Below are 25987 nucleotides of genomic sequence, written 5' to 3'. Positions count from 1 at the left end.
GTAGAGTGGACGGTTTCTTGAGCTCATTTGCTTATTCCAGGGGATGAGCTTTGGACAGGACAGTCACTTGGTTTCATTGACCGAGACAGACTGCCAAACACAAGCACAATGCCCTGCTTACCTACTCTTTGAAATCCTCAACCTAGTCTTTCGCTAGGATCCCTTTAAACTCAGGTTACCTTCTAATTTTACAGCCACACCCAACTTCCTTTCCCTGATCTCAACAAAAGCTCAACGATTCCACCCAGCCTCTCTTCTGTTCTCTCTCACTAACCTCTAATTTTTAAAAAAACTTTTAGTTTTGCTAATTTATATCACTTATCACACTTTGCCTTCTTCTCAAGACCAACCTTTCTTCTCAGTCCTTGTTCTTCCAAACTCAGCCTCTGGCTTTCCTTACAAATCCAAAACTCCAAATTACTTTCTGTAACAACAATGTTGCTAGCAGCTGCTGTGGAGGGGAAAGAGCCAACAAGACCAGCACACAGGAGGGCTGCCAGAACAGATTTGTTCATCTCCTGTTCTAAGGAAAGCAACTTTGAGGGGTTAAAAGTCTTACTTGAATTAAACATACATGTATCATTCACTTAGTTCAGGGGGAAAAAGACAGCACCCTGAACTTCAGAGCAAATACAGATAGAAATTGCAAACATACATTATATAAGCACAGCAAATAACACAAACCAGTCTATCCATAGCAATACCTAGTTACCAGGGAAGCACCAACATCTAGGTTTTGTCAAGGTGGTGGGGGGGGCTCCTAACAACGGCTGCCCAGAATCTCGTCTAGTCAAATCACATGACACTTTTCCTTTGAGTGAGAGCCTCAAACAAAATGCTAACCTCTGAGTTTATATACCTTTCTTAGGGTCAAAGGACGTCACAACTATGAGACTCAAAACCGTGTGACACTTCTTCAGGCATCACAGCCATGCAACTCAAACCTATGTGAACTAGGCTTTCCTTTGACGCAAGCAGGTCATCAAAGACTCCTGATTTAATCAAAGAAACAAAGGCCAGACTCATCAAAGGCACTTGATTACCTAAGTGCTCCAAAAGAGAAAACAGTAAAAAAGTCTCACCTTAATTACAATACACTTTCACAATTTCTTTTTCCATTCAGGCCTTCCTTGTGCTGAATAAAGAAACCCAACATCATTGAGCCTGTTTACTTATCTTTTGCTAACTAAGACTTTGGGGGTATGGTCTTCATTTTTTCTAAAAGAGTGCTGATTTTCCCTTTAATTTGAGGTGCTAGTCATCTCTGGCTTATCCCCAAGCACATTTAATTCAGCAAACTTAGTGACAACCTACTGTGTGCAAGACACTGTGTTAGGTACCCTAAATGACAGGCTGAGGAGTTTGAAAAGCAAGAGAGACTCACTGCAGTTTTGAAGTGGGATGATATGTTAAGAATTGAGTTCTCGGAAGATTAATTTAGCAGTAGTACAGAAGCTCCATGCCTGGGATTGTTTTGGCCCTTGGAATAGTCCAGGACAGAGTCTGAATTTAGGGGTGGTAGAGGAAGAGTAATGATGGGAATGGTCAGAGAGATATTGCAGAGATAAAATTGACTATCACCCCATTCATAACTGGGAGAAACATGGTGGTCCTGCCAGAGAGAAATTAGGAAGGGGGAGTGGGTTTGGTTTCAGACATGCTAAAGTTTGAAATCTCCATCCTTAGCAAAGTTCATCTTGCATTTCGAAATTGTATGAGATTGGAACAGAGAGAGACAACAGAGGGGGAACCTGGTTTGGAGACATTTTGCTTGAAATAGGGTCGTGAAACATTTCAGGACAAATTGGATTTGATGTCTGAAAAATTAATTGGTGAGAGGTCAGAAGACTTCAATTTCTTCATCTTTAAAATGGGGATAATAATTGTACCTGCCTCCTAGGGTTGCAAGGATAAAACGAGGTGACGGTTGTAAAGCATTTAGCAGACAGCGAAGAAGGCACTATCTAGATGCTAGCTATTACTGTTACTAGCCTAGTTGATTAGAAGAATAGTGGTGCTGTTCATAGAAGTAAGGAAGCTTGGAGGAGAAAAGGATTTGGGGAGAAGGAGAATGAGTTTGTTTTTGGATGTACTGAGCTTGAGGTGCTGATAGGGCAGTCAGGCGGAGATATCCAGGAGCCAGTTGGGAAGGTTGGTTGGTAACGAAGGGACAGAAATTCAGAGCTGGGAGTTCTCTGTATAAAAGTGGTCATTCAAAGCCATGGAAGAGGGTATAGAGAGCCATGTGAGGGACAGCCCCAATTTAAGGGGAGGGGGGAGAAACCAGGCAAGAAGGTATTGCTGGGTCTTGGAAATTAGGACATCATCAAGAAGACAGCAGGAGGGAGTCAGTAATATCATGCTAGAGAAATCAAGGAAGAGAAACACAACCACTGGATTTGGCCATCAGGAGGCTGGCTGTTGGTGAGGAATTTCTGTTGGACTAGAAGGAGTTGAATCAATGATTGATAGAGGTGGCCCTCACCAAGGCCAGCACTTCTATGTGTACCCTAGATCCCATCCTCTCCTGTCCTCCCAAGCTGTTTGCCCCAACTTTTATTCCTTCCTCCCTCAGTCATCCCTCTCTCCAGATCTGCTGGTTTCTTCCCCACTACCTGCACACACATCCACATCTCTCCCCATTCCCCTACATCCCTGCCAGCTGTTATCCTAGACCTTTCTTCCACTTTTCAGCCCCAGCCTTGAAAAGTGGCCTCCACTTGTGTTGTATTTTCATGACACTGTCATTATAGTTTCCCTACCTACCTGCCTTATCGCTCCTCAGTTTCCTTCAGTAATTAATCATCTGTCACTGCCACTAACTTTGTGTGAAGTCCACGTCTCTGTCCTCGGCTCCCTTGGGTTCATCGATCTCCACCGATGACTTCTCATATACACACACAGTTCCAGTGTCTCCTGAGCTGCCAGCCCCTCGTGATGAACTACCCTTGGCACTCCTGAATCAGATGTCCCACATGCCTCTTGCCGTATCCTAAACTAGAACTCACCGTTTCCCCCAGACCCATCCTCTTGCACACACTTGCCTTTTTCTGTTTAAGTTCCCATCCTCTGTCCATTCACCCAGCTTGGCAACCTTGCCGTCCCGTTCCCTCCCCAGCATGCTCAGGCTCCTCACCTCCCAGACGGACACCACCTCCCTGTTTGCAGCTTCCCCTTGCTCCATCCTTCATGCAGCTGCCAAAGCGCTGATCTGAACATGTCCTCCCTCTCTACCCCTTCATTCTGTAAGGTCCAGTGGCTCCTCCTTCCTTCTGGAATCAGAGAAACTCCTCTGGCTGGGATTTAGAGCCCTTCCCAGCCCGGCCTCTTCCACCTTTCTTACATACAGCCACCCTGGCCTGTACTTACTCTTCTGCGTCCGTACCTCCCTCCTTGCATCCTGGACTTCAAGATTCCAGGGCCACCTTCCAACTTCCCAAGGAAGCTCCCTTGTGTTCATTTTATACACATCATGGCTTTACTCATGTAAACACACACTCATACTCATATACAAACACAGACATTATCTTTGCCCTTGGAAAGTGAACTCTCTGAGGGTAGGAGTTAGATCCCTTTTATCTTTGTAACACAGGGTCTTTGTGTCATTCACATGGTAGGCTTATGTTTGATGACTGATAAGGAAGTAGAGGTACCGAGTTCCAGAAATTTGTCTTATCATCAGGCTGTTAGTTACAGTGGATAGTTACAGTGTTACAGTGGATAGAGTGCTGGGCTTGGAGTCAGGAAGACCTGAGTTCAAATCTGGCCTCAGACACTAGCTGTGTGACCCTGGGCAAGTCACTTAAACTGTGTATGCCTCAGTTTCCTCTACTGTAAAGTGGAGTTAATAATAGCATTTACTTGTGAGGATAAAATGAAATAATACTTACAAAGCACAGTGCCTGGCACACAGTAAGAGCTTAATAATGAATGTCTGTCTCCCCCACCCCCACTAATGATTTGACTTTCAAAAAGGACTTCAGTAGTAAGTGCGCGTGTGAAAGGGATAATTCTCGTCTACTGATGGACGAAGCTAAAGTGTAAAATGTGTATGTTGTAATTCTGTGTGTTTTGCCAATGACGATTTTACGGGGAGATCTTTACAATCACTTTTAAATGTCTCAGTTGAAACGATGACACTTTTTGGGGTGTGTTTTACAGTAAGTGATGTCAGACTCAAGAATGGGGCCCACTAAGTGGTATGTGTGTATTTATATTTAAATTCATTGATTTTAATATTAAAACTATCAAAATTATTAGAAACATTAAATATTTTCTATTATTAAAATAATATCTTTTTATAAATAAACATAAGATTCCTTGCAGGCTGCATGTGGATTTAGTTTTGAAGTAATATTAACTATGTTTTATTGTGTTTTTATTTATTTTTAAAATACTTTTCAATAACATTTTAATCTGGTTCAGCTTCACTTGGGACTGTTGGGAATCATGTGTAACACTTCTGTTTTACAGTATATTCATATTAATAATTGAGTCATAATGACAGAGTTTTTTGTATCTTTAGCTGTCAGGTTTTAATGTGGTTCCAGCACACAAGAAATCCAAACTCTTACTTTAAGGATGTTTGCCACCTGCTCAGTCTGTTGCTAAAAGTGGGGCTTCACCTTGCCCCCCCCCCCCAACCATTCCATTCTCTGTTGGGTCGGGTAAAAGTAGAAAGCAGATGCAGCAAAATGAGAGAGGAGTGGGGCTCCATTCCCAGGATCTCCCAAGGAATTGCCAGGCTGGCCTCACCAATAGGTAGTCATCACTTAATGGCTGGTAGTGCTAGCATTCTTTGGTCCATAGCAGTATCTCCAGTGCTTGCTCAGGGGACGCATGCCAGTGTTGGAAAGCTGAACTCACTACAGTTGTATGCTAAAACACCCCCATAACACAATCTACTTCTAAACCATATTGGCGACAAGTAGCATTTATTGGACGGTGTATGAAATAGAATCACACAGTTTGGAGGCTGGGCTTAGGGTCTAGTCCAGCTCCTAAGAATCCTAATTCTTATCTGCTAGACCTGGAAGGGATCTTAGCATCATCTTGTTTCACCCCTTTTGTGTAGGAGAGTATAGCAGAGCCCAGAATGGGTGGGATTCGCAGCTGGTTGGGGGAGATGTAACACGTCATCTCTTGACTTTTGTGGACCTGTGTTCTTTTGGCTCTCCGACAGTTGGCTGCGGTCACCTGGGTCAGTCACTGTCCACTTGTGCTTCAGACTTCCCTTTTCTTTTAATGCAGCTCTCTTGGGGTGTCTTTTCCTCTGAATCCACTGCTCTCATTCTGTGAGGTGATGACTCTGTCAGTGCTCTGCTTGGAGCATCCCACTCCACCTGCCCTGGCTGCAGGGCAGAAAGCAAGTCGGCTTCATTTCCCAGTATCACGTGGTTGTGAGGGGGCTTTCATGCTATCCTTTGCCCTGGGAAATGTAGCCTGCCGTAGAAACTTTGCAGGACGTGGGCACTGTTGGGAAAATAACAAGTCAGTGGTGGGTGTGGGCATGTCCATCATATCAGTAACGCCCCGTTGTTAGGGAACAGTTCATGTGTCATTTGAAGTTTAGTGTGTTCGTTGGTAACCTACTGGCAATGTGTTGGCGACAGAGGTCTTCAAGATCCTCTCATCAAACTTCCTAGGAGGCAGATAGATAAGAGTCTGGTGGAGAGAGCGCCGGGTCTGTTGGCTTAATTAATTAATGCTTGGGTTACTCTACAGCTAGCTCACAGCCTTGTGAGAAGAAAGTGCCTTGTAATATGGTAATGAGCGGAAGGGCCAGGAAGCACACTCCTTTACAGTGTCTGAAAAGACAGTCTTTTCCACATTTTAAATACAGACCTGGCCCACTGCAACGTTTATACTCCTGAGCACCTTGATTCTCAGCTTCATTGTCTTTTAATCAAACCTTTTGGATAGGAATGTGATGGGAACTTTAAAAAATACTAGCACATTTTTATATATGTTAAATGATTAAGAAATACACAAAATAACTCCAGTAAATAATGGCGGCAGCCCAGTCTCAGGCCCAGTTCCTACAGGGCCCAGGCTGGCAACATGGCGGCTTAAGGGGGAGAGGGCAACCTTACTGGTCTATAGCTCTGAGACCCTGGGACTGAGGGGGAGGAGGATCATGGGTCCAGACCAGCCCTCCTTTGCCCACAGCTTCTACTGCACCCCAGTAGATATACAATATCTACTGGTTCAAATCCTGCCTTGAACTTGGGCAGGTACAGTTAACCGGTCTGGGTTTTAGTTTCTTGATCTGTAAAAGGGATTGAGTTCCATGGTCTCTGAAGTCTTTTGTAGCTTTAAATATAAAAACCCATGATTCATTACTCCTTTTGTAACAGTCTGGATTATTTTAATTAAAATGCTAATATAGAGGCAGTGATTATTTGAAGTCATGGATTGACTAAATCCTTGCATTAGAATATCTTTATAAACTCCAGGGTGTAGAGGAAGTTTGAGATTTAAATAATTAGGCTCGGATGGATCAGATATTGAAAGGGCAGGGGAAATGAAGGGGGGCACTGCAGACTAAGCCCAGGAAGGGAAAGTGGAGCCATCTTGGGAAGGAAGTTTATATTGAAGTGATGAGGAATCACTGGATGTTCATGAGCCGGGAGAGTGACATGTGCGCTAAGAAAGGGTGTGAATGAGCATCGTGCGCTTGTGATTAAAGAGCAGTGTTGTGGAAGTAGAAGCAGCCAAACGTGGTGGATGGTTGGATGTGTGGGATGAGGGAGAGCTAGGACTCCTGAACAACCCTGAGGCATCAGTGGGGTCTCCTGGGTAGAAATGGGGAAGGGTTTGGGGAGAAAAATAACTGGGTCTGTTTTGGAATTCTTGAACTTATAAATTTAGAACCCAAGAAACAAGAAATAATAGAAGCATTTCTGGAAATAAAGTCATTGTACATGGAGCTAGAGATTTCTTAGGTAATAGATTTGCTACATAACTTTGTCCTTTCTGTTCTGATTATTTCATCTTCTGTCCTCTGCTTTTACAAAAATGTTTTGTTTGCCCTCAAAGGAGTGTCTTCTAGATGGATAACCAACCCACCTCCTCCAACTAAAAAAGAAAAAAATCCTTATTAAAAAATCTGTCTAGTTAAGTCAGACCAGTTCCTGCATTGGCAGTTTCAATATATGTGTCATCTTCTGCTCCTCAGGTCCTCACCTCTTTCCCCCAGGGTCCTCTGGAGTTGTGTGATTCATCATTGCCCTCATCAGTTTTAAGATTTCTTCCTTATGACGTTGGCATCACACTGTCCTGGTTCTGCTCACTTCACTTTGGACTCAGTGAATTTTAGATGCTTAAAGACATCTGTTGGGACACGTGTGGTCAGAAGATGAACATGAAAGAATGGAACTCAGGAGAGCTGGGAAGTTCCATCTGATAGTTATCATCTACATAGAGATCATTGATGAACCCTCGGGAACCCGCAAAGAATGGGAGAAGAGGACCTTGGACAAGACCTTAGAACCTTAGGATGTGCTGAGCTACAGAGCTCGACGTGGATGATCTAGAAAAGGAGAGGCAGGTGAGCAGTGCCAAGTGTGCTGAGAAGTCACGAGAAAAGGCCATAGGATCTGGTCAGTGTAGAGAGAGCACTTTGAGCCCAGTGAAGTTAGAAAGCTGGAATGTGAGAGGAAGGAGAGAAAGTAGAGGCAGAGTTTGACTTCCAAGAATGTGCTATGGCCTGGAAAGTGAAGAGACAGGATGATGGGATTCTGTAAAAGGTGATGATCAGGACCTGGTTGTGATTTTAAGCCCTAGGAAATGAACCAGTGGATAAGGAGATATGAATGGGAGAAAGGGATAAGGCTTTGCAAAGTGCCTACTATGTTCCTGCTATGCTAAGCACTTTGTAAATAGTATGTCAGACTTGAAAGGTAAGTGCTAGTGTCATCCCTATTTTACAGTTGAAGGAACTGAGGCAAACCTGCCCAGGGTCCCACAGCTAGTAACTTTCTGAGACTGGGTTTGACTCCAGACCAGCGCTCTGCTCTATTTCACCACCTGGCTGCCCCTAGATCCTGATGTAGGCTGATAGGAGAGAGCGGCATCAAAGAAGCAAGGGCAGGGCTTGGCTCGATCAGAAGGCTCACCCTTTCATCTGAGACTGGACGGAGGACGATGGCCAGGTTTGGAGATGGAGAGAAGGAAAGAAAGAGGAGCTCACTCACCCATCTCTACTTTCCCAGTCCCCTGCTGAGTAAGAGGAAGGGTGCTGTGCAAGGCTTAAAGAAGACCTTAGCTGTTGGGGGAGGGAAACAGACTTGATTAGAGAGTAGTAAAGAGGGTCCGGCTGATATCGGAGGACAGAAATCTGCCATAGAAGCAACCCGGGGCTGGAGTTTGGCGAGGCATGATGGCTTCTGTAGTGAGCGCTCGGTGGTTACCTCAAAAGCCCAGATTGGGGAAGGAAGAAAAGAGTCAGTGTGAGTTGTTGGGGTGGAAGTGGTCGCCAGGAGAACAGAGTTCGTGTTCATGTGTGTCCAGACCTCTTGGTTTGATTCTAGGACAAATTTGCAGATGTTTTAAGAGTAAGACAGTATTTGACATGCAGTAGTGAACATGTCTGGTTTTCATTTTCTTTTTCATCAAAACATTTGAGTATAATTAAAATTTACAAAATGTTGATCAATTGCTTATTAATATTCTAAACTCTCCCTCCTCCGAATGGCCCCCAGCAATGAAGACAGCCTTGGCTTTCCTCTGGGCCCCCTGGCCTTCTCTTCCTGTACTGTTCTCTCTGACTCCTGTGAGTCCAGCTGTCATCTTTATGCACATGCCTCATCCATTTCTTGAATGAGAGAGTCTTGTATCGTGATTGCCTTGTGGACATCCCCATCTGGACATCTGTGGAGATCCCAAGCCCAACGTGATCAAAACAGAACTCCTCTTTTCACCCACATCCTCCCTGCTTCTGAATTTACCATCTCTGGTCTCCTCATTCTTTTCCCTTCTCCAGCCTAGTCTCCACATAGCTGCCAGACTGATTCTTAAGGCCATAGATCTGACTCTGACCCTGTCCCGTCGGGCACCAGTGACCTTTAGGGTTTTCAGGCCCTTTGTGATCTCACTCTGTCTTTTCTTGCCAGCCTCTCTGTTCTCCACACACACGTCCTCTTCCCCTCCACACTCTTTCCCCACGCTTGGAATGCATCCCCTCCTTGCGTCCACCTCAGAATCCTCAGCTTTTAGGAGGCCTGTCCTGCTCTCCTATTTACTAATGGCCCCTCTCTTGGAATTGCTTTGTATCTACCATACACACAAATGGGATTGACTTTTCTATGAATATGTACTCAAATGCAGGCTCCTTGAGGGCCTGCCAAGCACAGTTAGTCTGTGTGTAATAGTCATTTAGTAAATGCTTACTGAATATGTGAATGAAGAAAACATTGGAGCAAAATACAGTCATTAAGAGGACTTCAGCTAGCAGTATTTTAACATAGCTAGTAATTTATTTACCTTCTTAAAATTGGAAACCTCTTGAGTACTGTTAATGATGGTCTGCTTTTGTCTTCTTCAGACCCTCCAGGTTATCTGTATTCCTTAAAGGTGCTCTGAGATATGTTTAGTATGCTGAATCCAAAGTGGATTGCCACATATTACAAATCACTTTTCACTGCCCTCAGGAGCGCTCTCGCCACATCAGCCTGAAGCCCCTAAATTGTTTCTGTGCAATTATGGAAAATTACCTACTGGTAAAAGTAGCAATTACAATTTAGTTGCTAGCTGTAATTATTAATTTTTAAACCAATAGGTTTTTTAAAAATGATTTACTGCTGTGGGGGATGGGAGAGTCATTATTCTTCCCTAGTGGAAGGCATAGAAATATTCTTTGATCAAGCTGTTGCTATTTTTTGATGGGTAGTTTTTCATGTTGGTGAGGAGTAAAAATAATTCGAATTGTAATTTTTTTTTTTTGGTCTTGTCAAGGGGACAAAACCTCTATTTGGAGAAAAGATATTCAGATTTGAGTCAAGGCTAGTTGACACATTTTATACTTGTATTATGAAAGCACATTGGACCGTTCACTAATACTACCTTAAAACATTTCAAATCTACGTGGATATTTTAAGAGCTTTTTAATATTTTCTTTATTTTCTTATATTTTCTCTAAGCTTGATTTGAAACAGAAAAAATTTTATCAATAAAGAAGTATTTGTTTTCTTTCCCTCCCTTCTTCCTTTCCCCCGTTGGAAAAAGAAGAAAAACACAGTGGCCATCTCCACCAGCGGGTGTCGCACATTTCATCTTGGTCCCTTATCTCTGCCAGGAGGGTGGGGATGGCAGCTTGCTTCATCACCAGTCCTCTGGAATTGTAGTTAGTTACTGCATTGATCCAAATTCTTGAGTCTTTCAAAGTTGTTTGTGTCTTTACGGCGTTGTTTTCTTTATTCTTTTCCTTGTTCTGCTCCTTTCACTCTGCATCAGTTCATACAGGTCCTTCTGGGTTTCTCAGAAACTGTTCCTTTCATAAATCTTTTGGCACAAGAATGTTCTGCAGTGCCTTTACAAAAAGAGTTGCTTAAATATAAATATATGAAAGTAATACCTAGAACAAATCTAAAATAACATAAAATATGTTTTTTTGATTGCACATGGGCAATTTTCTATTTTCTGATCTCTTTGGTATAAAGGTATGGTAGTGGTAGCTGGTTTAAAGGGTATCTGCACAGTTTAGTAACTTTGGGGGCATAATTCTACATCACTTTCCACAAGAGCTTGGAACAGTTCACAGCTCTACTAACAGTGTGATCTAATATTAGTGTGCTCTAAAAACAAAGAAAATAGAAAATGAATGTGGAAGGTGCGGGTCAGGGGATGGATTTATCTGTGGAGTTTAGATTCTAAATCCCAAGCTGTAATACTCATCTTGGAAGTTTACATCACTTCCTAGGAAATGGTATAATAAGACTTTTTATCAGAATTCAGGTGAGTTTTCCTGTCAAGTCTTAATTTTGTGCAAATTCGTAGACTTCAAAGTGCCATTTTTGTTGTCTTGCTTGATCACATGGATTGTGACCTCTCTGTCTCTGTCTGTCTCCCTCCCTCTGTCCCTCTCCCTCCCCCCTTCCTTTCCCCCCCTTCTTTCTCCCTCTCCCTCCTTCCCCCCTCCCTCTTTCCCCCCTCCCTCTCTCTCCCTCCTTCTCCTCTCTCCTCTCTCTCTCTGTCTCTCTCTCTCTCCCTCAGCCTTCTTTGAGTTTGGTTTTTCTTTTTTCTGTAACAGGGTCCTGATGTATGGTAGGGAAGTGATGCTGTCTGAAGGTGACCCTGCTGCCTTTCTTCTGTGCTATCCTCTCCCCTTATTTTAATTTTCTGGTAAAAACTTTACTCTGAATCAAGAAGACATTGCTTTAACCATTCCATCCTTTTTTGAAACAGAGTGCCTCAGGCATGCAAATACAAATGGTTAACTAGCCCAGCTTCAACCCTTCCGCTAGACTGATGATTAGGAGCTGGGACTGTGTCTGTACTGGGGGGAAAAAGGTTAATTCAAGTGATTCGGGATTTTATTTAAATAAAACACCAACCTGGTGGTTGGTTTTTAACTAAAAGTATTTAATAATTTATTCTATACCACCCACATCACAACAATGGCCATTTTTTGCCTTTAGAGCGTTGATTCTGTGGTTATTTGAGCCAAATTGCTTCAGGAGCCGGAAATGAATTCTTGACCTGGTATAGACCCACTCCCATGTTAAAAGAGATAAACAGACCAAGGATGTGGAAAGCTATGTCTCTTCTTGCATTGAAGGCAAGGAAGCTTTCCACCCATTCCAGGCCTTGGTCTTGCCTGCTGTGGTGAGTCCTGCCCTGACCTCATGGCCATTGTTCTCCAAGACTGGCTATCCCAGAAAATGGAAGAGCCGAGGAAGCAGAGGCCTTTGAGAAGCAGGACTGGGTGGGAATCTCTGCTGGCCGAAGATTGGCTGTTTTGCATGGCTGAGCTTGAATCCATGGCCTGGTCTCGTCTGCTAGGTCTGTGCCGCGGGGGGAGACTCACGGCTGTTTTGTCTTTTCAGGTTTGATCTTACTCTTCTACCTGGCCTTTTACGGCTTCCTTGCTGCACTCTTCACATTTACAATGTGGGTTATGCTTCAGACACTGAATGATGAAACTCCAAAATACCGGGACCAGATTTCTAGTCCAGGTAATTGTGGTGTCATTAGTAGGTTATTCGTATCCAGCTTTTCACTCAAAATTGGTATATTGTTATATGGCCATTAAAGTTTAAAAGGGCCTCTTTATAAGAATGTAGTTTTACAGTAGACAAAAAAAAGGTTTGTATCTTGGTACCAAGTAATTACTATCTGTGAACGAGGGTTTTGTGTGCGTATGGTGGGGAGGGCAGGGTGGAATGGGGAACTGGGAACTGACTCTGTTAGGCTTAGTTAGCATTGTGGATAGTGTGCTGGGCCTGGGGTCAAGAAGACCTGGGTTCGAATGTGACCTCAGACATTAGCTGTGTGACCTTGGACAAGTCACTGTTAACATCTGTCTGTTTTCAGTTTCCTCAACTGCAAAACAGGGTGATAGCCAACCTCCCAGAGTTGTGAGGGGGGAATATGAGATATTTATAAGCATCTGGCTCAGAGTAAGCTCTTAATGCTTGTTTCCTTCCTTTTTTCCTATTAAGCCACAGTGTTTACAGGCCAGTCTTTTTTCAACCTTTGAAGGAACTCCAAAGAAAAAATTAGTATGGCTTGGTATTGATTTCCAGGGTATTATGACAAAACACGTCCTGATTCCTCTACAAAATCAATTAGAAAATAATATTGACAGATCTGATTAAGTTGAAATGGCGGGGGGGGGGGGGGGGGGGGGGGAGATGGAGGTGGGAAGACATTCCTTTTTTTTTTATCTGAACTTTTTGGTGCCAACTCCCAGCTCCCCCCACTGTGGCTCAGTTAGTGATTAATTCTTTTGTAATGATCATCTCAGAGTTACCTGCCTGGGGTATTGAAGTGCTCTGGTTTGCACATGGTCCCACAAAGCTATCCTCCCTCACTGATGGCATGGTTGCCTCCTAGACTGAGCCAGGAGGTTCAGAAATTAACTCTGAACGTACAGGAAGGGGAAGCACTGAACACGTGTCATCTGAAAATGATCTGGGCACCATTATTGCCATCAGAAGTCAGACTGCCAGAGCAGCCAGTAGACTGGGCAGACGTAAGTCCTGGGCTGTGCTCCGGCTGTCTGGGCTTTCAGAGCTACAACCTGCTGACCTTGAAATCGGTGATCAAACTTTACTTCCAGATTCAGTTTATGGGAAATTATATTATTCGAGCAACTTTTGATTACCAGCTTTTAAAAATTACCAGAATTTTTCTTTACAATTTGAAGATTGTTTAAACAGGAAAAAGCCAAACCTTTCTACATGTTACCGAGATTGTAGTTTCATTGAGATTAATGTTTCAGCCTCACACCAGTCTACTGAGGTGTATTCTGTCATAGGTTAGTGAGGAATTTGTGGTATCCTTGTGGAGAACTAGTTGGTAAAAATCTCAGTATGGAGAGTACAGTGTGAACTTGTATCGATAAGTACCATGCTGATATTTGTATCAACAGTTTCAAGTGTCTTTTATGTGGAAAATCAAGGGATTCTAGTTAGTTGTAAGTTGATGAGGGTGGTAGGAGTCAGGGTGGGGGTGGCATATGTATAGGGCCTTTGAATTTTTCCAAATCGCTAATTAAAATTCTGAGGTGAAATTTGATTTTTAATCTTTTGACTTTGCAGGGCTTGCAATTGTCCCCAAACCACATGGTGCACTGGAGTTTTCTATCAATACCTCTAAACCGTCAACCTTTGAAAACCATATTGTCAGCATCACAAAATTTTTAAAAGGTGAGATTGTTTTCTTATAAAGTTCTTTTTTTTAAGTGTTTCAAATTTGATTTCTAACAGAGAGGAAAATGTGTATGGTACACTCCTATTTTACTTTAAGGAAATAGAGCAAGTAGCAAATGGTGCTTTACTAGTTATTCTGACTCCCCAGTGTACTGTAGGCAGGATACAGAATATGTACAGAGGCATAATTTTCATGAATAGTTCATTGGATTTTTCTGTGTTTTAGAGTAAATTATATTAATTGTTCTTGGCAGTTCTCTTTGGAAGAACATAGATGAGCTGGTCAATATGGTGAACACATATTAATTACAGTAGGGATTCTGATTACTTAAGAGTGCCATATAGGAACAAATAAAGTTTGGCTGGCTGACTTTGAAAAGAAGATTGCAAAGATTTTCTTTTGGGCTGTGGGACTATTTCTTGAAATTAAATACTTTTTTTTTCTGCTAATTAAGACCACTGTAGAGTATCAAGCCCAATTTTCTTAGTGCTTTCATCACGAACTTTACATAGTTCGAATCAGTATCTATGTGCTATCTTCTAGACCTATGTTTTTCAACTATTGTTTGCCTCATTCATAACTCTTTGCTTGTTATCCTGTCTTTGAATAAAAGATGGGTGGTGGGGATGGGAGTGATTATGTTTACAAAGCATTTTCAGTTGTCCTTCATTGCTACCTTGTGAAGAATGCTGTGACTTGCCCAAAGGTACCTGAAGAAGTGCGGATCTAGAATTGAGATCTTGATGGAATCAACCATTCAATCAATGAGCATTTATTAAGCACCTTCTGTGTTCTGGGGACAGTGCTAAGTATTGTAGATAAAAGCAAAATGAAGCAATCCCCATTCTCTAGGGGTGTACATTCTAAAGAGAGAAACAGAACCGTGTGTGTGTGTGTGTGTGTGTGTGTGTGTGTGTGTGTGTGTGTGCGTGTGTGTGTGCGCGCGCGCGCGCGTGCATATATGTATACGTACTTATAGAGAATAAATACAACATAGTTAATAGGGAATTCGGGAGGGGAAGGGTACTTGCTATTGCTAGATAAGCCTCATGTACGTGGTTCTTAATATAGAATTATGATCGTGGTAATTTGATGTTTAATGCCTTGAATTTTTTTTTAGATCATGAGTTCTTAACCTGGAGTGCCTGAGAAAACCACCAAAGTTATTGGTGGATTTCAGGAGGTCTGAACGTTTATGGCAAAAATTGCATGTTTATTTCAGTATAATTGGTTTCATTTATAATCTTGCGCATTTCATTTTATGCATTTAAAAACATTCTAAGAAGGGGTCTGTAGGCATCCGCAGACTATCAAAGGAGTGGGGGGTATGATACCAAAAAAAGATTGAAGAAGCCCGTCTTTTAGGTAGGGATAAGAACTAGTGATTAGAATAGCTTCCTTTCTTTAAAGATGGTGACTTGTAAAAATGACTTAATTTTCACCATCTATTTAAATATTTTATTTATTTTACCCTGATGGGGGAATAACTTTTCCTCGTATTACTCATCTTAAATATTCGTCTTCTTGTTTTTACCAATTTTATTTCTGTCTTCCTGTTTTTAAAATCGCATAGATTTTTTGGTGGGTTTGGGCTGAAAAGCAATTCATGTTAATGTCACTCATGTATCCACACAAAATAAATGTCCAACATAAATGTAATATACACCTAGGATGAAAAATTATCTTATTCATGTGTTAAATAAAGCTTTTTCATCTGGTGTCAGATTTCTGTTTTCTCCATGCCCATTAATATTTTTTGGAATTTGCTAAAACTCTTTTCAGAAGGTTTTATGGATGAAACCCCCTAGAAGTTAGGAGTTTTCATGGAAGCCAGACCTGAAATAAAGCAGTGCTTTTAATGAAACAACATGAGGAGGCCTCTTTGCTCTTCCAGACTTTGTTCACTAAAACCTAAATTTTTGGAGATTCAACAGTTGTTAGAGGAAAAATCAGTATTTCTCAGATGTTTCTGTGTGGGAAGAATGCTAAGTATTGGGCTGTCTGAAAGATACAAAGATGCACAGACTAACGTGCTATCTTCCCTCTGGATTTATCATGTTTGTTGGGCTGCCATTACGAACTTGGTAAATGTCTTGCTGCTCCTTCTCTTACCCAACAGAGGCCACTGGTAGCATTTCTGTGAAGAGCAGTCTAGAAAGGTTAAACTTAAGAAATGGATGTCTTAATTAATGAATTACTAATTCAGAGATTACCTGAGAAGAAAGTGAATCTGTGCGTAAATATACAGATTATAGTTGGCATGAACCTCATTTTCACTATTATGTGGCTGGGTGGAGAAATCTAGAGCTGATTCCAATGCCACCATTGATGATAAAGTCAGTTAACATGTCATGTCGTCACTGCACACCAATTTTAAAACGACTCCTTATTTGATCCCTGGAAGGAACAGTTTTTAAAAAAAGGTAAGATTAGTAGCAGCATGATAGAAGAATGAATTAGCATTGAGATTTGTCTTTTGAAATCTCTTCACTAAAATCATACATATAAAAATCTGTTTATCTTTGGACAGTTCAAGATCCATGTGCAAATAATAAAGGGTTATTTCTTTTTATCCCATAAGCATATGAAAGCGAAAGACAAGAATTTCACATACACTGTCGTAACGGAACGATTTTTGAACAGGATGACGTGTCTCCTAAAAAGGCTTGTAGATTTTCTCTTGAGGTCCTTGAAGACTGCTCTGGATTGAAAGATAACTCTTATGGCTACCCTGAAGGAAATCCTTGTATTTTTGTGAAAATGAATAGAGTGAGTACATGCTGGGACTTGGGGCTTCGGGCTTCAACAGTGAATAGGATTCTGTCCAGAAGTGAGTGAAATTCTGTTTGAGTTAGCTGATTTAGGGGTGGGAATGGGTGATTCTTAAATGAAATGATATACAGATAGAGGAAAACAGATGTTTTGCAAGTTAGTAATGTGGATTTCTATTAACATAGTTACTAGGTTATTTTGATTAAAATATTCTATAAACTAAACTCAGGTACGTTACTTTAATATTTTCATGAATTTTGCTTTATACTGGTCAAATTCATGTCAAATGATAAATTTCTTTGTTTAAATGACAACGTGAACATATTCGCATTTTTTGTACTATTTAATAACAAGATCCATGTATGATTCCGAGTGCGCCCCGGGCAGCGACTCATTGTGATCAGCGGGAGAAACATGGCTAACATTAAGGCTGTAGCCGCTGTGGCTGCCACAGGGTCACGTGATGTTTATTAGTGTTCTGTACAGTGACACTGTCGTGTTTGGTTTTATTGCTAACTACAGTAAATTGGGCATAACCCTCAAAAGCAGCAGTTTTGTTCGCTTGAAAACAGCGGCAACTCCGGAGCATAGCTACTGTATTGAGTCTCCTCTTTGAGGGCCATTGGAAATTGCTTGATATGAGCTAACCTTTTTTCAAAATGTTCAATTAGTGATTTGACGAATAAGTCATTTGGGAAATACTGGCAGGAGCACTTTGCTAATTTGATAATTGTTTACCAGGATTACCCAAGTGGCAAAGCTCCTTACCACTTGTGATTGACATAAACTGAATGTGCATAAAGAGCATGTTTGAGGGTTGCCATAGACAACAGTTGTGTCAAATTCAAGTAGAAACATCCTTGCCCCTTTATTAAAATGACCTTTCTCTGTTGTATTTTTATTTGTTTTGTTAAACATTTCCCTTTTGCATTTTAATCCGGTTCAGGCTGCACTCAGGAGTGTTGCGGGTTCCTGAGTTACCTGAATTTATTGGTGAAACAGATGTACCTAATTGGCAGACACTTAAGCTTTTCTAGGGGGTGGGAAAACAGCAAGCGGGAATGAAGAAAGAGGCCTGGACAAGAGTAAAAATTGTTTACAAATGATATCAAAATATGGTACGGTAGATCCCCCTCTTATCATGACTTACTGTCAGCTTGTCCCACAGCACCAGCATATAAAAGAGGTCCATTTTATTGGGGGAAAAGAGGTGAAATCGTTTTTATGTATGATATGAAAAATAATTATGCTTTCTTAACCGTAGATAATTGGATTAAGGCCTGAAGGACATCCCAGGATAGCATGTGAAGTTAAGGTTAGTATTGTATTGAAAACAAATGTTTAAATTTTTATAGAAATAGATCTCAAATCTGAAAAATGTCTGTCTTTTTGGTTTGCTGCTTAGAGAATAGTATGCCCCTAAGTCCCTTAGTGATGAGAAAGGCCCAGTGGACCAGTGGGAAGATCCTGGAATATGGAGCAAACCTCTGGCCAGACACTGGCTTAGCTCCTGGCCTGTGGGACCAGGTGGCTTCATGCCTCAGCCTCAGAACCTCATCTGTAAAATGAGGGATTCAGAGGTCCTTTTGAGCTCAAGCTACATGAGCCTGGGATTTCAGAGTTTTCTTTTTAAGGCTCATGCAGACATTGCCTTTAGTTGATTGTGTGCATCGCACTGGCTTACATAGTTGTTTTCCTTCCCTCGCAGACTTTTAGTTTTAGTAAAATTAATTATATAATTTTAATATCATAACCTGTTTTGTTTTGTTTTTTCTTCATGCTGCAAATCCAACTTAAACAAATATACAAATAATGGTAAGAGTTTCTTAGAGAAACTGGTTTAGTTGCAAAATTTTACCAAATCAGATTATCGACAAATGTTACCATCAGAAGGGCTGAGTGTCGGTTGACCTCTTAGTTCAGTTTTATTTATCTTGCTTTTGAACTTGCTTCTAGAAGGGTTTTGCATTTTGTTGTAACCCATAAGTGTCTAAAGTGGAAGATTTGAAAAAAAGAAGAAAAAAGCCAATTCCTGGTTTCTGAGTTGAACTCTCTTATACTTGTGTACAATGGACCATTACTTTTCCTCCGTATGCCTGTCAGCTCAGCAGGAAACTTGGATTAAAACACAAAGACCTCCCTGAAAACCAAGTACTCTTATCTGATCTGAAGGTATTATTGGTAACTAAATTATTTTTGAGCTCAAGACACATTGTGGCGACATTATTTGTCATTTGATAGATTCCATACATGTAGATTGTTAGGGGTTCCCCCCCAAGATACTCCTTTATTTTGAAGAATTACTTGTTCTTACATTAAATTCCATAGAAAATACAGAACTTTTGTTGAGTTATTTTATTTTGTTTTTACTAGCATAAATTGCATAAAGGAAGAACCAAATTAGTCCATAAGACTTAATTGTCTGGCCCTTTTACTTAAAGACATTTATAATTTTTAACGATAATTACTATTTCCTCAGTTTTCCTCAATTACTCAATTTGCTGAATCATTTTTGAGCATTTAGTGAATTTCCGAAAAATGATTTTCACTTTAAACCTTATATTTGATATTTAGGGTGTAGCTTGTATGTTCCTTAGCGGATGTTTTCTCATTTGCTTTTATTATAAGAACTTTGCAAAGACAAGAAGATTGCTGATAGGCTTGTGTTTGTTTTAAAAATAGTAATAGCCACAGCGTTTGTAGTTTGTAAATTTAATTTCAGAAAGTGCATGTCTCTGTTTTTTAAGCGTCTGTTTAACTTACTGACAGTTAATGATACACAGCTAAAAGAGACCTCCCTCTGTTCTTTGCTCTTCCTGCTCTGGGCAGTTTGCTGGGTTACTATTGGAGGAGGGAGCCAGACCAGATGTAGCCTCAAAGGCCCCTTTGGGCTAGAGCTCCATGTGCTTGGGATCTCAAAGAGTTTTCTTTTCCAGGTTCTTACAGATACTGCCTTTAGTTGATGTGTATATTATACACAGTTGTCTTCCTTCACAGACTTTGAGCTTTACTAAAACTCATTACATAGTTTTAATAGCATAACCTGTTTGCTATTTTTCTTCAGACTGCAAATCCAACTTAAGACAAATAAGTATCTAAAGGGTGGGAGGAGATTCTGCAACTTGCCCTCATTTCAAATCTAAATTCCTTTTCAATTTAAGCCCATTTCCTTTTGTATTTTGTTTTGTGGTGTTTTTTTTTTCCCCACTAATGGAGAAAGAGAATGCCTTTCCTGTATCTGGACAGTGCTATATAAAGTCTTAAGTGTCTGGTCCCATACATCCTTGAAAATTAACATTAGAAAAGTCTCTAGTGAATTGAATGTGGCTCAGGTCAATGCCTTTTCCCCCTCTAAGAAAGAGCTGGGTAAAAGTAGCAGAAATTGTACTGTGAGTTGTGGGATAGTGTAGAAAATTTATCAAGATTATCATGTTGAAAGGAAACCAGCCTGCAACAGCATTGGTATGTTTGAACCCTGGTTATATTGCAGAACAAAATACTGGTATTGTAAAACTTAAATCTGATTAATGGTAAAAATGTTTGAGGAAAATTGATTTGTTGAGAAAGGGGGCTCAGATGTAGCTGGTTTATGCAACAAAAAGTCATAGTCAGTGGCTTCCAACACTTCCATTGACTAGGTAAAGCTTTTGTCAGTATAGATCCTTGGTCTTGGTCATTAAAATTCTTTCATACGGGGTTTTCTAACTGATTATTTAGAGGTAGAGATGAAAGATTAATGTTGCTTTTCCCACTCCAATCGTCACCACACGTATGGTGCAGCCATCAAAAAGTTGGAATGCCAGTGGGTAAGGTTATTTTTTTTAAAGCAAGTCCGTAAGTGTCATTCTGTGGTGTGTGCTTTGATTAATCCAGGCATTTGGATTGGTGAGTAGTAGATCTGTCGGTGTTTATAAAACAATCATTGCATTCTAGATTCGTTCTCCATTTGGATAGTCACGAATATGGCGGCTCTTACATGTGGGATGTGGAGCATCTCCAGCTCACTCCCCTCATCCCGTACATAATCATTCTATACAAGTCACTCTATCCACAGTCATTAGGAGTAGGCCACATTAGAGAGAACAAAACAGATAATGGACGTGAGCAATAGGGAAGACACGACTGTTAGATTCTGAATGTTTATCTGATGCAGGATCCGTGGACTTGGTGTGGGTATGTGTGTGTGTGTCCATGTCTGTATCCATGTCCGTCCCTACCCATATAATAAGCATTCAACTCTTGTTTATCTCATCAAAGATGCAGTGTTTAACTTATTGTAGATATGCTTTAAGATAGCTAAGATTTTACTTAGAGCAAATTCCATTGTTCCAAGTTCTTTCTCTTGGTTTCATCTGTACATGTCAGCGATTCCCAAGCGGACCCCCAGCAGACCTGCTGCTTTCCGGTGCCATTGTGGCACTAGCAAATTATGAATACAGTCAGAATAGTTAATCTGTCCTGCAGCAACCACAGTTGTGATTTGTATGATGACCATTGTAAACCTTGACTTCATAATAGTAGGAAAAGTGGCAAGTCTTCTTTTCGTCAGCATTGACATTTCCCCGCATACCGTGAATAATTGAAATTTCTTTCATAGCATATACTTATAATTTCACTTGTTGAAAGTATTTTTTTTGTGTGTTTTAAATTTTAGGATGGAAAAGATATAAAGCTATTAACTTTCCCCAAAAATGGAAATCTTGACTTAATGTATTATCCATATTACGGGAAAAAGTTGCATGTAAGTATGCTTGGGTTTTTAGCTCTCATGGCCTTTATAACATGTTGAATACAGCTCTTCCTCAAAATTTATTAAAGTGGATTTTTGTAATGTAAGTTTTGTTCCGCCCTCTACTTTTATTATAAAACTCCAGCTATGGCTTCATGTTCCCATGAGGAAAGGTTAATGTTAGGCTCGAGGCCCAAGGGTAGATGTTTTATGATAGAACTTTCGGACCACTTTTCATTTTGGGAATCTCCTCTCTGTGGTTGCCCCCGTATACATCCTGCCCTTTGATAGAGCACCGCCATTTCCTTTTATCTCTGGGGTCCCAGACTCTCAGAATTCCTGCATCTTGGCTCTTGTTCTTTTCTCCAGGGGTCTACGATAAGTATAAAAGAGCCAGGGTAGAGCATCATAACTGACCAACAGGTTCTTCTCTGTAATGGCGTGTTTGTGGTCCCTGACGGGCTTTCCACAAGTACAGATGATGGGGGGAAGCATGTTCCTAGAATGAGGAAGGAAGGGGCTTTAAAGCTAGCTCTGTCACATAGTACTTCCGTGTCTGTCCTTGGTCAGGTCTCTTGGGGCCTCACTTCACTCCTGTCAAATGAGAGCGTTGAATCAACAGCCACTAAGGTCTCTTACAAATGATTGGCAGGCTCTAGCATGAACCTTTGGTTCTCCGTTCCATTTGCTTTCCTATCCTGTTGTCTTGTGTCCTTCTCCACTTGCCGATTGTAACCATATTGCCTTTATCTGCTAGGTGAACTATCTACAGCCGTTAGTTGCTGTCAAGGTCATGTTTCAGGACGTCAGCCAAGAAGTGTCAGTGGAATGCAAGATTGATGGGTCCCCCAATCTGAGAAACCAGGATGAACGTGACAAGTTCTTGGGACGAGTCGCCTTCAAAATCTCGATGACTCATTAGAATGAGTAGAACATCTCCACAAAGTAAACATGTTGTCTGTCTTCATGTTGTATCGGCTGGACCTGCCATTCTAGAATTTGAAACCACCTTGGAGCAATTTAGGGTGGTACATGACGTCTGGGGTAGCATAATGATGTGCTTCCAAATCGTAATGTTTAATGTTCTCAAAGTAACTGCCTTTTGCCTTTGCCTGCCCCATTGGACCAGTGTGCAGACATAGACGTGTCATATTAGGGACCTGTAAATAGCTGATTCAAAACGTGTAATAATGGTGGTCTTGTCCTGTTCTAATGTGGTTTTATCTCCCAAGTGTCTATAAAGCTTAATGTGCTGTGCTATGTAAATATTTTATTGATTTAACACTGGTTTAACTGTCATTATCTCAATGCCAACACACCTTTAGGGATCAAATGATAAAAAAAGGTACCTGACCAACCTAAAGTGATTTATAACTGCAAGAGTTGTGGTGTGTGGAGACACCTTAAGTTCTGTGTGTGAGGAGGAAGAGAAATAAAAGTGGATTTTAAAAGTGTCGGTGTGGAGTTTTTGCAGTTCTTTTAAAAGGCTGGATTGGTTTGGATCCTGAGCACGAGGGAAGGTTTTTGAGTTTTAAAAATGAGAGAAATACCGGCATGATAGAATTGAGCTTTACCGTTTGTAAGGTATAGAGCATAGAAGAGTTTTTCAAATTGCATCAACATGAGTGGTCCCTTTCGAATCAGCTTGGTTTAGGTGAGTTAATAAGTCAGTTTTTGAAATCCACTACTTTTAAAAATGTTAAATTATGAATTTACCTATTAACAATGACAACCAGATCAGCGTACAGAATGAGAAATGAAATGCTTAAAAGCACTTAAAGAGAACTTAAGAGACAACAAGTAAGTCAGCCAGTGAGCATTTAAGTGCCTGCAATGTGCAAGGCACTGTGCTAAGTGCTAGGGAAAGGCGAAAGACAGTCTGCCCCCAGGGACCTGCTCACGGTCTAATGAGCGAGTTCTGCCACCTTTGTTTCATTTTTTCCCTTCCTTTCATTAATATTTGTATTGGTCTTCCCAAATTACTTTGTATGCTTCCTGTTTCTCTTTTAAAATCTCCTTATGAACTCACCAGATATATCATTTCCTATTAATAAAAGGAGATAAGATAACTAGGCTCTCCCTTCACAGTGTTTTCTTTAAATTGTAGCTTCCTAAATTAAAATTAAGGAATAAAAGATGACCCACTGTCTGAAATCCCACTATCCCGATGAGTCGGTTATCCTTGGACATGAAGTTTTGCTTTCCTTTCTGCTACCCCTCAGCCCCAAAAGACGTTTTTAATGGCTGCCCACTCCAAGTCAAAGGTATGAATGACCCTTTGGCTAGGATCGCAGGGGTGTGTGTACATGGTGGTGTCGAGCAAGATAAACCCAAAATGCTTATTGATGGTGCTTTTTCTGAAAGGGCAGCAAACTCCAAAGCATTGGTCCATAAAGGGGAGCCCCAGACCCTTGCAGCCCCTCCGCTCACACGTGGTTGGTTCTTCTGATCCTATTAGTTCACTAGGACATTGGGGGAGAAAAGTGGAAATACACATTCCCAGCTTATGGTGCGCCCAGAACTAGGCCATATTCTACTGCCTTTGGAGGTAGGGCACACCAGGGCCCCAGCTGATGATCACTTGTTGGTGCTTGTGTTCACTTGGGGTCGGATGGGCAGTGAGGTTTTAAAGGTTTTTTTTCAGTAGTCTGTTCTGAACACCAAAAATTCCTCCAAAAAGGAACAGGAAAGGTACTCTAGGTTTTGGTACTCTTCTGTGTGTTTGAGACCATGCTAGATATTTGAATTAATATAATGTAAAAATGGCCCAAGAGCTTTTAAAAAACCATATACTGCGATGTCACTGGGATATCAAAAGATACTGTAGAGAGTAATTCACTTTTCAGTGAGTCCAGTTGGGCCCTGTCGGGGTCAAAGAGAAACAGATTGGACAGCCCATATTCGCCTGGTCAAGGGGTTGTATGAGATAGCCAGCCATTCTTTCTTCCTTTTTTAAATTTTCAGTTCCAAATGGGCTTTCTCCAGCCCCTCCCCTCATCAAGAAAACAAGCAATACAATACCCATTGTATGTGAGAAGTCAGGCAAAACAGTTCCACATTAGCCATGTTGCAAAAAAAGAAGAGCCAGAAAAAGAAAGTGGGAAAAAATAGGCTTCAATCTGCATCCAGAGTTTATCAGTTTCCTCTGTGGAGGTAGATAGCATTTTTTTATCCTGGAATTGTCTTGATAAGAGTAGCTAAGTCTTTCATCATTGATCAGTATTACTGTTACTGTGTACAGTGTTCTCCTGGTTCTGCTCACTTCACTGCATCAGTTCATGTAAGACTTCCCAAGTTTTTCTGAAACCATCCCCCTTATTTCCTTTAACACAATAGTATTCCATCACAATCATAGACCACAACTTATTCAGCCATTCCCCAGTTGATGGGCATCCCCTCAATATCCAATTCTTTGCTTTCTTTGGGGTATAGACCTGGTAGTGGTATTCCTGGATCAAGGCTATGCATGGTTTTATGGCCATTGGGGCATAGTTCCAAATTGCTAGCCAGGATCAGTTCACAACACCACAACATTGCATCAGTGTCTCCGTTTTCCCATTATGTTAGCCAATCTAATAGGTGTGAGGTGGTACTTCAGAGTTTTTGTAAATTTACATTTCCCTATTAGTGATTTAGAGCATTTTTTCATACAACCATTTATAGCTTTGATTTTTTCTTCTGAAAACTTTTCATCTCTTCTGACTGTTTCTTGGGGAATGACAGCCAGGCTTTCCTAAAACATTCCACAGTGGACTACATCTTTACCACCATACAGCTCACTGTAAGATACAGAGAATACAAGATCCCACTGGGTTTATAGTTTGCCGACTTTACAAAAGCTTAAAAGCTTTCTTCCCACAAGGCATTGGCCATGCACATCACAATTATACAAGATCCCTTGAGAGATTAGCAATAGAGAGAACCTTATTCTGTGACCTTACAATGAATAGCAAGCAAGACCCTCAACAAAGTTGTCTGTCACCATCGAGGAGGGTATTGGGACTCATCAATTGGGAGACCCTCCAGATGCTCCTTTTTCAGGCTAAATGCCAATTGAGTCACAAGGCCCAGAACCTCTCAGGTATGGTGATCCATAATAATTCAAGTTAGACCTAACTCAGGAAAAACCAAGTTGGTGAAGAGTGCCTGTCGTCTGTTGTAAGGTGGGTGATCTATAGAGCTCATGTACCTGGGACAGACACTGCAACTAAAAACATGAGCTGCACCCACCATTGAGCAGGCTGGATTGCTTTTGGGAATCGGCAGGCTCCTCTTCCCTGAGATAGATGTAATACTTCTACCTGACGGTGGGGGTGTGTTGTGCCATGTAGTGCTCCTGAGGACCTTGGAGAGGAGCATGTGAGGGACTTGGGCAGTTTGTAACACATTACCAGCCAGGAATTAGACTGGAGAAGCAATGTAAAGGAGGTCAGCAAAAGATGGGCCAGTAACCTGAAAATGAGAGAACTATGTACCCTGTCCCTATCCTCGTGATGTCCAGGAACAACCAATGGCGGTCTCCAGAACGTGGGGCGAATACCTGACATTTGGCCCCATGGCAAACATAGGGGAGGTTGGGCAGACCAGCAAGCATTTATTAACTTCTATGTTCCA

The 25987-nt window shown here is 41.2% G+C and overlaps 1 protein-coding gene across 1 annotated transcript in view; it reads left to right on the top strand.

The window, feature by feature from the left end:
- ATP1B3 (ATPase Na+/K+ transporting subunit beta 3) overlaps positions 1-23383 on the top strand; it is a 30242-nt gene extending 6859 nt beyond the window's left edge. Inside the window, exons 2-7 of the mRNA XM_036757872.1 lie at positions 12045-12173; positions 13761-13868; positions 16454-16641; positions 17909-17959; positions 21299-21385; positions 22131-23383. Of these exons, the coding sequence (XP_036613767.1) occupies positions 12045-12173; positions 13761-13868; positions 16454-16641; positions 17909-17959; positions 21299-21385; positions 22131-22295 (728 nt within the window). The 3' untranslated portion in view covers positions 22296-23383. The remainder of the gene's footprint in view (positions 1-12044; positions 12174-13760; positions 13869-16453; positions 16642-17908; positions 17960-21298; positions 21386-22130) is intronic.
- The last annotated feature ends 2604 nt before the right edge of the window (positions 23384-25987 follow it).

Source organism: Trichosurus vulpecula, chromosome 4 (assembly GCF_011100635.1).
Source record: "Trichosurus vulpecula isolate mTriVul1 chromosome 4, mTriVul1.pri, whole genome shotgun sequence".
NCBI lineage: Eukaryota > Metazoa > Chordata > Mammalia > Diprotodontia > Phalangeridae > Trichosurus > Trichosurus vulpecula.
Note: the sequence above shows the minus strand (reverse complement) of the source record. Positions and strands in the feature narration are given on the sequence as shown.